The sequence below is a fragment of the Castanea sativa genome, chromosome 11 (genome assembly GCF_040712315.1).
Source record: "Castanea sativa cultivar Marrone di Chiusa Pesio chromosome 11, ASM4071231v1".
NCBI lineage: Eukaryota > Viridiplantae > Streptophyta > Magnoliopsida > Fagales > Fagaceae > Castanea > Castanea sativa.
The window spans coordinates 34,984,211-34,994,865 of NC_134023.1; the positions used below are offsets into that span (position 1 = coordinate 34,984,211).

General features: G+C 38.0%; 1 protein-coding gene and 1 long non-coding RNA gene across 2 annotated transcripts; one reads left to right on the plus strand and one right to left on the minus strand.

Annotated features, from left to right (window-relative positions):
• Positions 1 to 807: 807 nt before the first annotated feature.
• On the plus strand, positions 808 to 3,515 carry LOC142615365 (uncharacterized). Its single transcript, XR_012840726.1, has 2 exons — positions 808 to 1,144; positions 3,187 to 3,515. It is a non-coding gene; the product is annotated as an uncharacterized LOC142615365 (long non-coding RNA).
• Positions 3,516 to 5,922: 2,407 nt separating this feature from the next.
• On the minus strand, positions 5,923 to 7,702 carry LOC142614532 (uncharacterized). The gene is made up of 3 exons (XM_075787067.1): positions 7,613 to 7,702; positions 6,801 to 7,157; positions 5,923 to 6,717 (listed from the first exon to the last, which is right to left on the minus strand). The coding sequence occupies exons 2-3, from the start codon at positions 6,963 to 6,965 to the stop codon at positions 6,358 to 6,360; spliced, it is 525 nt and encodes a 174-aa protein (XP_075643182.1). The 5' UTR covers positions 6,966 to 7,157; positions 7,613 to 7,702; the 3' UTR covers positions 5,923 to 6,357.
• Between the last annotated feature and the right edge of the window lie 2,953 nt (positions 7,703 to 10,655).

The following is a 10,655-nucleotide window of genomic DNA, read 5'->3' on the forward strand; positions in this document are numbered from 1 at the left end:
GAACAGTGTTTTTTATACATTAAAAAATTATTTTGCTACAGTGTTTTTCAGTTTTCAGTTTCAGCTACATCCAAATGGACCCTTAGACAGCGTTTGGAAGCAGCGTTTTACTCAGCGTTTGGACGTTTGCGTCTGGATGGCTGTGGGACCCGTGTCTACAGGGGCACGAAAGAAACGCTGGAAAACAGTGGATGAAATTTCATTACACGCACCGTTTCATTAAAAAAGAACGCGTCTGCAGCTACAGTATTCATGGACCCTTAAGGGTCCGTTTGGATAGAGCTTATTTTGCTGAAAACTGAAAACTGAAAACTGAAAACACTGTAACAAATAATTAAAAAACGCAGATGATAAATTTTTACTGTAGCTTAGCATTTTTTATCTAAGGGTTGCGTTTTTTACTGTTTTTTTTTTTTTTTGCCTTCTCTCCTCACCCACCGTAGCTCAGCAAGCAAGACCCAGCATTGGGAGCGAGTTGTTGGTAGAGAATGCTTTTGGTGAGGGATAAGAATGGTGGTGAGGGGTCAGATTCGAAAGAAGAACGACGATACGAATCGATTAGGGAGGTGAGGAGTGGATTGGAGCTGCGCAAATGGTTTAGGGCAAGATTGATTTCGCCATCGAATGTTAACGGGTTTAGAGATATAATGGGCAAAAGGGTATTAGGGGCCTCAGATGGGGTTGGGTCGCTAGGTTTGGTAATGGAAGAGTCTTCTGAATTAGGGACCTGCGGTTGTGGCTCTGGCTCTGGCTCTGGTTGTGGTTGTTGAGATTTGTTGTTTTTGAAGGATAGTTTTTTGATTTTTCGGGGTGGAATGGGGATTTTGGAGGAGGAAGATGGGTTTTCAGGTTGAGGAGTGGGTTCTTCAGGAGGAAGCTTTGGGTTTGACTGAGAATGGATTGCACTTCGCCGCTTCCGTTACCGGTCAAGTTACCAGTTGTACAGCCCGTTCCGGTGACTTCTGCGGCGCCTGGGGAGTACCAAATTGGGGTCTTTTCGACGACCCTAGATCGGATCACAGCGTGCCGGTTGGCTATCGGCGAGTACAACCGGTAGCTCAGCCACTGCCTCAGCCACAAACACAGTCATAGCGAATCAACAAAAGACTAGTGGCGGCAACGATTTGCATTCACCAGATTCAAGGTACCCATTTTTTGATTTGATTCAGTTTTATTGTGAATAGTTTAATGGGATTGTTGGAATTATCAAATTCTGAATTGGGTTTTTTGTTTTTGTTTTGTGTGTTTGGTTGAATTCGGCTGTGAAAGTACTCTTACAAATCCATTGTCTCGCACAAAACCTGTATATCAATCTAACTTTTGTTTTGTGTGTTTGCTAAAATTTCATTAAACAAAAAAAGTGACAGTATACAGGAAGTATATTAGAGAGAAAAGGGAAAAGAAAACAAGAAAAAAGGTAGACATTAAACAAGAAACATGCTATCTAAAAAAGACAGCATATCAGAACCACAGTCAAGAAATGAGAGAGCCTGGTTCCATGTGAACAGGGTGCTCAAAAATTGCGATGAACTCCGTTTTTATAGTCAATCCTAATAAAAGAATGCATTTAGGTACATAATGTAAACACATTTTTATGTGATGAGTTGAAGCAATTGTCTCACAAGCTACCAGCTTTACACAACAATACGTCATATCTTTGCTAATGCTTTTTTTTTCCCTGATAAGCAACTTACTTTATTGATATGAATTTATTAAAGAAACCCAAGTGCACAGGGGGTGGTTATATTAGGGGTACACAAAAATTAACCTCTCAAGTTACAATGAGCATAAATAAAAAAACACAACCGGAAAATGATTGCAGAGCTAATGTAGAAACCATATTACATCATTGGTCTACTGGAAAAAACAGTATGAGTATCAGAATCAGCAATGCATTAACCAACTATTTTGAGGTGGGGAAAACAATAAGAAGGAAATTTGAATAAAAAAGTATATGGTTGCTCTCAAGATTAAATTCATGCCCTTATTTTTGTCAAAAATGGATGGTTTTCAGTTTCATTTGTCAACTGACATGGTGCAGAACAAGTAAGAAGAATTATAGGGTTGGTCTGCAAAGTTGAATTTGGAAATGAGGTCAAATATTGAGGAAGTGAATAAATCTATATCAGGTTATGGTTTAGACTTCTTCATTGTTCGGTGGCTATAGATAATTGGTCATTTATGTTGAAGTTATTTGAGATATTATGGTGCTGAAGACAGTGATTCAGTTGCTAGGGTATTTGCAAGTGAGATTCATTTTGTTGGCATAGATGTTCTAAAATCTGTATGCTGCTCCCTTGTGTGTGTTGTGGACAATTTGGCATGAGAGGAGTAGCATAACATTTGATGGTGTTCAATGTGCAAACCATCAACTTAAGGCCTAACCTCATGAATGCCCAAACCATGTCTTCAAATTATCCATGCTGAGATGTTTGTATGACTAGTTACCTACTCTAGGCAGAATTTCGTCGCGTTCTTTTTTGTAATTTTTTGATTGTTTAAATTTGAGATTGTAGTTTAATAGGAGTGGTATGGTGCATACCTGGGTTAGGCTTATTGATTTGAAGTGTATCTAGATCAGAATTTACTCTGCCCTCATTGAAAAGTATAACAACACATGTTCATTGAAATAATTTTTTTTTTAGTTATTTTTATGTGTTGCTTATATTTTGAATGTATACCTGAGAGGATTGAATACTTAAAGAGAGTGAGTCCTTAGGATTAAATGAGTAGATAAATATAAAGTGGAGAGAACCGTTGGCCACTTATTTCCTTATTAATTTGATTGATTGTAGCTGTATGTTGGATTGTTCTTTTAAAATATATAATTCTTCTCTACCTCCATTGTGACACGGGATTGTTAGATAGAGATTATTAAAGTTCCCTATTACAAAGTAAAATGCCATAGTAAAAATGCCATAAAACTAGTTTGTCATATGAACCAACTAAATTCTGTTCTGTCGTGCCCTCGTTTTCTGTATGACTGTTACATATTTGAAGCATGTTTGATGGCTGACATTGACTTGGTTTTTAAAGGATAAAAAAGTAGAGGGGAACAACTATGTGTAAGATCATCATTCTTGCTTATCCATTAAATTGTGAAGTCAAATCCTTTAACCTTTCCTTTTATTTTTGCAACAAGTTTCTTGTATTTAATTCATTTTCTTTTTTACCTGTTTCTTACAGTGGAAGCATCAATTAGCTGCAAGAGTAGCTGCATCCTTTGGAACTTGCATTGAAGTTAAGGTGTTTGATGAGAAGTTAGCTCTATTGCTATCAAAACTCTGAAATCTTTCATTAAAAGTTGTACCACGTGATTTTTATTTTGTGAGGAACATTTCTTAAATATGAATGTTAGCATCCATAGGCATTGGAAATTAGAATATATTTTTCCTTATGTTGTATATGTGTATCTAAAACACTTTGCTAGCAATTTAATACTTCCGATTCTTATTCTTTTGTAAGACTATTTTTAATCTGCAAGTTCAACGTCGTTTATTGTTGTAATCTTAAAATTCATTGAGTTAAAGGTAGATACTGTTGTAATCAAGGTATATACAAATGCATAAATTAAGTTTGTGAGCCATTAGCTCTGATTACCAAAATCACCATAATTAGAAAATAGTATATATATTCACGAGGTAGTGAACCATCAGTTATGGTCTCCACAAAAAATTACCATAATGTGATATTTTTACGAACATATCGATGCTGTGATATTGTTTCGAACCTCTCTCATCTCAGTTTCGTCCAACATTGAGATCACATCTGCCATGGCATCGTAATGACCTCCCCCACTACGTCCATATGTGCCCCCTGCAGAGTTGGCATGTTCACCGTCGTTGTTTTCATGTGCTCTAACGAAATTGTGAAGAACCATTGTAGCAACAATGATGCGAGCTTGAGTGCGTAAGTGAAAGGGTGGCATACTTCTCAAAATTTTCCATTTATTCTTCCAAACTCCAAAAGTTCGTTCTATGACCGAGCGAAGTGATGAATGGAGATAATTAAATTTCTCCTCTGGACGATGCATTTGTTCACCTCAGTTAAATTCGGGGATGTGGTATCTCTCCCCTTTATATGGTGCAAGGAAGCCTTGCTTCATAGGGTACCCTGAATCAACAAGATAGTACTTCCCTGCAAAATTATACGTTAAGTGCATTAACATTTGAGATTACATATACATACTTTAATACGGTCAATTATTCTGCATATTTACAAACCTGGTGGAGGTTTTGGGAAGTTGAGACTCTTATTATTGAGACAGCTTAAAAAAATCCTTGTGTCATGCGCTGACCCTTCCCATCCAACATAAGCAAATGTGAATTTCATGTCAAAGTCACATGCGCACATGCAGTTTGTTGTGACGATCCCTTTCCTGCCTCTATACGGGTGTTGCTCATCAACAGGTACGACCACTTCGACGTGGACCCCATCAATCGCACCAATGCAACCCTAACCATTGCCACAAAAAAACAATGTGAAAATGTATACGCGGTATGACAATAAAAATATAATTTGAATAAAATCAAATCAAGATACGAAATTCACAAAATACCTTGAAATGTGGCCAATATCGATCTGAATGCTGAATATGTTCTGGCACATTACGAAATGTACGATCAGCAGGCTTGATAATGTATGGTGCCATAACGGTGGCTAACAATGTAACTATCGTGGCCACGTGTCGATGCACTGTCTCACCCGAATGCTGAAATCTATCCTGTACTACTCTGTTACTCGAGGCATGACCAAGTACCACCAATGTCATTGCCACAGACTCTTCCACGCAAACTCTTTTGGTACCGTTATATCCATACTGAGTGCGCAATGTATTACACAATTGTTGAAACACATGGCTTGACATTCTAAAAATATTGCGACATTTCTGCTCATTTCCATTTAATATATATTGTACCCATTCATACCCCGTTTGTATATTTGTATGCATTGGTACTTTGGTCATATAGGTCTTCACATAAGCTACACATGCACACCCAGCTATATATGCCGCGAGTACAATGTCGTCCGTCAGGTCGAGGTTTGAATCATTTTCCAAATCCATCCTTCTTAAAGATCTAGGAATGCGTTATCTGACCAATACATACATATTCACCAGTCAATTGGATATAAAGCAATGCCACAGTACAACGTGAATTAATACAATGATTTTTATGTTATTGGAAACAAAAAATCTTAAGTCAATTGCATAAACTACACGTAAAATTCATCACTAGTGAAAAGCTTTAAAATGGATTATTGTTGCCATAGTGGAGTTTCTTATTAGAAATTGCTACACGTAAACGTGACATATGATTTGGATTTTTTTTTTATAGCTTTTACCAAACTTTTACCAATATAAGCTTTTTTTACTTATTTTTTTGTTAATTGATTTTTGTTATAGTTTTTACCAATATAAGCTTTTACCAATATAGGGCTTTTTTTTATTTTTTTTTTATAGCATTTCAAGTGGAGAGAACCGTTGGTTGTTTTTTTTTTTTAAAGCTTTTAAAGGGGAGAAAACCGTTGGCCATTTTTTTTTTTTTTTTGGTTATGGTAATTACCATAAGCTTTTTCCTTTTGTTGTACCGTTGTGACTTTTTTTATTGCTTTTTTTTTTTTTTTTTTAGCATTTAAAGGGGAGAAAACCGTTGGTGATATATATAATTTTTTTTAATAGTTTTTTTTATAGAAGCTCTTACCAAACTTTTACCAATATAAGCCTTTTTTATAGTTTTTTTTTTTGTTAATGTTTTTGTTTATAGCTTTAACCAATATAAGATTTTACCAAACTTTTTTTTTAAGAATCATATCAACAATGGCACATGAAAAATTCCCCTATCAAGGAGTTCATATATTACTTCCTAGCAGAGTGTAAAAGATGAGTACATATCCAAATCAAGATGAAGACACTGACCAAGAGAGGCCAAAGTTTTTTAACAGTAATAAATTTTGAAGACATATTTGTGAACAAATAAAAAAAAAAAGTAAACAAAAAAGAGTGCAATAGGTAAATTTTTGAAAATCCGATTACTACACAACACCACATTGAAGCAACCCTATCGAGACAATCCCCTTTCGTTCAGAGAAAATGAAATTGAGGATTCCTTTGGAACTGCATCTCTAGCCACTTCAGCTGGATGTCCTTGTCATGAACAAGTGCTGTAAACATGCTCCTATTCACTGCTGTTTCCATGAAGAAGAGGGTGCTAAACATATAAAGACGATCGCCCGATTGCACCCCAGGAAGACTCAACACCATGTCCAGAATTTCTTTAAACTCAGTAGTTGCTGTGTTTGCAACTGGTGGACGAGTACTTACAGTTCTACTTTCAATAAAAACATTTGAGATACTCTTCAAAGAGTTGGACATCTCTTGCACAATCGAACGCTTTTTTTTTTTTGTTTCTTGCCAATTCCCCTAGCAATGTGGACACTATTGAGCTTGCCTTTCCCCTTATCTATTGCCGGTCTTGCCCTCGACAATGATGGGTCTTCAACCTCCATTGGGTCAACATTCACAGGGGATTGACATTGGGGGTCAACAAACTCTTCGCTATCAACGGAGTCCCCGGACCCTTCGGTGTTTTCCTTTGGCATTGGACCACTAGTGCAAAATGCATGTTTTCCCGTTGCAACTGTGCCTCCATACATAATGTCCATGGAGTCAAGATTCGGCATTCCTTTTTTTCTAAAGGTTCCTGCGTTTGGACATGCCTACATGTAGACAACCAGTAATTAGAACACAATATAGTTGTAGGCAATGGAAGTGAACTCAAGGACATGTGAAGTGAACTCACCACAATCTTTCGGGTCCACCACTCATCAACAGCATCAAGCCGCCCAGTTCCAGCGTCAATACCCAACCCACTCTCATGCTCAAAACGGTCCTTGTACTTCTTCCAATTTCTCCTCAGATGATCCCATTTATTTTTGAACTGCTGGTGAGTTACAACTTTTCCCATTTCTGCCAACTGCTGAAGAACTTTGTCAACCCCTTCCTTTCTCAAATATCCTCCCTACCTCTGGCCCTCTAGGACTTGGACAGCACAGAAATCACAAAATGCTTTTACTTCATTTTTTTCTTTCCAATCTTGCCTCACATCATCACCACCATCATTTGATTTCCCTTTACCCATTTTTGCTACAAGCTTGGTCTATAGTCATTGAGGCATTTCAACAAACAACCCGTGTGCATGATATGCAATTGGTTACACATGCCCACATGAAAAATAAAAATTAAACTCACATAGCCACATACTATTGTCATGACAAACACAAAAGAATTGAACACATTCAACCACAGCAACCACGCACACACACGTTGCACACAAAAAAACCCACAGGTCTATACTCATTGAGGCATTTCAACAAACAACCCGTGTGCATGATATGCAATTGGTTACACATGCCCACATGAAAAATAAAAATTAAACTCACATAGCCACATACTATTGTCATGACAAACACAAAAAAATTGAACACATTCAACCACAGCAACCACGCACACACACGTTGCACACAAAAAAACCCACAAATTCAAGCCTCAAGCCTCATGGAAAATAACCACAGTATGAGAAGAGAGAGTATCAGAAGAGAGAGAGCAACTTACCCGTGAATGCAGATGGCCACAGTGGTGGCAACGGCGTCCCAAGCGGCGAGAAGGTGTGCTAGAGCGAAGGAAGAACAGAGCTCCGGATCGGCTTCTCTTCTTCCGTGTATTTCCGTGGTTCAGAGTAATGGGTTTCCTTTGGTTTAATGGGTTATTGGTGGGTGGGTGGGTGGAGTTCATTGAAGAGGAAGAGGACAGATTATTGATGAAGAGTAATGAGGATCTGCCACGGTAGTTGGGAGAGAGAGGGGCTGTGCGAAATTAGCCGTTGGGAGAGAAGAAAGAAAGAAATTTGAAGAAGAGAAGAAAGAAATATCCTGCTACTGACCAACGCGTACAACTGTGAAGAAAAAACAATGAAGAAAAGTCCAACGCGTTAATGACCAACGCGTTTATTTTGCTTTTGGTGTCCATCTACAGTAACTGAAAGTACTGTGCACTTGCGTTAAAAATATTTCAGCTGAGAAGCTCTTGCGTTTTCTGTCTTGCGCACTGTAGCCGTGGGACCCATCTGTGCTGGACGCAAACGCCAAACGCAGGCCTCCAGACGCTATCCAAACACTACCTAAATCCCAGGAAACGCGTTGCACACACTGTTGTGAACAAAAACCCAAATCTCAGACCCACGAAAGAAAGTTCAACCCTAAAACGGTGCGTTTGGATCCAATGGCTATTTTCTTATTGTACCGTGAGTGGAACCTGTTACACAGTCCCGCAAAAAGTCCAACTTCAATTCTAGTACCTACACTGCTACACATTGTACATATCCAAAAACCAAAATTATATACCTTAGACCATGGAAAATGACCAATGCTTGCAAAAGCAATTGTGATAGCAGGATTAACATGCGCACAAGAGCTTCTAGTACCTGCTAAATTGATTAACATATTGAGCATATGATTACCTTTGAATTTGAAAACTGGAACTTATTTAATGCATTTTCTTGCTATACACAAGGGATCCAGATTTGAATATTGTTAATTTACTTCGAGAGTGATATTGTTGTATGAACATTGATAGGGGTATTTAGCTATGAATAGTTACAGTGCTCATTACATACGAGTTTTTGTCAATCTTGGCCTGATTATAAGGCATTTTTCTCTGCCAATTAAAACAGAATTGGGTAAAAGTTGACTGCACTAGTTCCCAACTAATAGAAGGATGGATTTGCTAAACGAATCACCCGATTCCAAGCACCAGTGAGTTTCAATACGCACTCAGAAATATGTGAATATACCAGTTGTTACATGCAATTAAATTCAAATCCATATGCAGGGACGCAAACTTCGATATAAGCGACGACATTGTCCTCGCAGCATATATAGCTGGGTGTGTAAGTGTCTGCGTTTACGTGGACACCTATATGAGCAAAATACCAATGCATACGAATATACACACAGGTATGAATGGGTACAGTATACATTAAATGGAAATGAGAACAAATGTCGCAATGCGTTTAGAATGTCAAGTCATGTGTTTCGGCAATTGTGTAATACATTGTGCACTCAGTATGGATATCAAGGTACTCAAAGAATTTTCTCGAAGGAGTCAATGGCAATGACATTGGTGATACTTGGTAATGCCATGGGTAACAGAATGGTGCAGGATAGATTTCAGCATTCGGGGGAGACAATGCATCGACACATGGCCACAGTAGTGACGTTGTTAGCCACCGTTATGGTAGCAGACATTATCAAGCCTGCTGATCCTACATTCGGGGTCGTGCCATCACATATTCGCAGTTTTGATCGATATTGGCCACATTTCAAGGTACTTTGTGAATTTGGCATCTTGACTTGATTTTATTCAAATTATCATTATGCTCATACCACGTATTTCATTTCACATGGATAGGGTTGCATTGGTGCGATTGACGGGGTTCACGTCCCCGTGGTCTTACCAATTGAGGAGCAACACCCATATAGAGGAAGGAAAGGGATCACAACAGTGAACTGCATGTGTGCATGTGATTTCGATATGAAATTCACATTTGCGTGTGTTGGATGGGAAGGGTCAGCGCATGACACAAGGATCTTTTTAAATTGCCTCAATAATGAGAGGGACAACTTTTCAAAACCTCCAGAAGGTTTGTAAATATGCAGTTTAATTAAACTATATCAATCTGTATTATGTAGTGAAAATGCTAATGTAATAAACGTGTTCGTTTGTAGGAAAGTACTATCTTGTTGATTCAGGGTACCCTATGAAGAGAGGGTTCCTTGCACCATATAAGGGGGAAAGGTACCACATCCTCGATTTTCAGCAAGGTGCAGCACTACATTGTCCAGAGGAGAAATTTAATTATCTTCATTCCTCACTTCGTACGGTCATAGAACGAACTTTAGAAGTGTGGAAGAATAGATGGAAAATTTTGAAAAGCATGCCAGCCTTTCATATACGCACTCAGAATCACATCATTGTTGCTACAATGGTTCTTCACAATTTTATTAGAGCACATGAACCCAATGACGGTGAACGTGGGCGTTCTGCACGGGGCACATATGGAGGTAATGAAGGAGGTCATTACGATGGAGTGGCACATGTGGTCTCTTACTTGGACTCCGCTGAGATGAGAGAGGTTCGGAACAACATCACTGCATCAATATGTAGGGACCATTAACAACTGTCACAAACTTCAATGTAACCCCATTTTGTTTTATGGTGATTTTTTGTTGGTAAAGCGAAATTGATGGCTCGTCAAAACTTAATTGTAGTACCATATCATTTATGAATTTGGTGTATATTGTCACATGTAGAACTCATTAGTAGTACACTAGTAGATTCTAAGCTCATACCGCATTCCGGAATAAAGTCCAATTTTATTTGAACAAATTACAAACTCAATGATCTTTCAGATTGGCAAAAGTAATTTGCCAAGAATTTAAAACGAAAATGAAGAAAAGGAAATCAAATGAAGTTTGTTTTAAAATAATTTGCTAGCAAAGTGTACACACATAGATAAATATATATATATATCAAACTATATGACACACACACAAACACACACACACACACACACACACACATATATATATCAAACTAT

Bases quoted from the DNA above. Each gene is read 5' to 3' on its own strand.
- LOC142614532 (XM_075787067.1), bottom strand. From the start codon at position 6,965: ATGGGAAAAGTTGTAACTCACCAGCAGTTCAAAAATAAATGGGATCAT. The intron at 6,718-6,800 runs GTGAGTTCACTT...GTCTACATGTAG, and splicing joins GGTGGACCCGAAAGATTGTG to GCATGTCCAAACGCAGGAAC.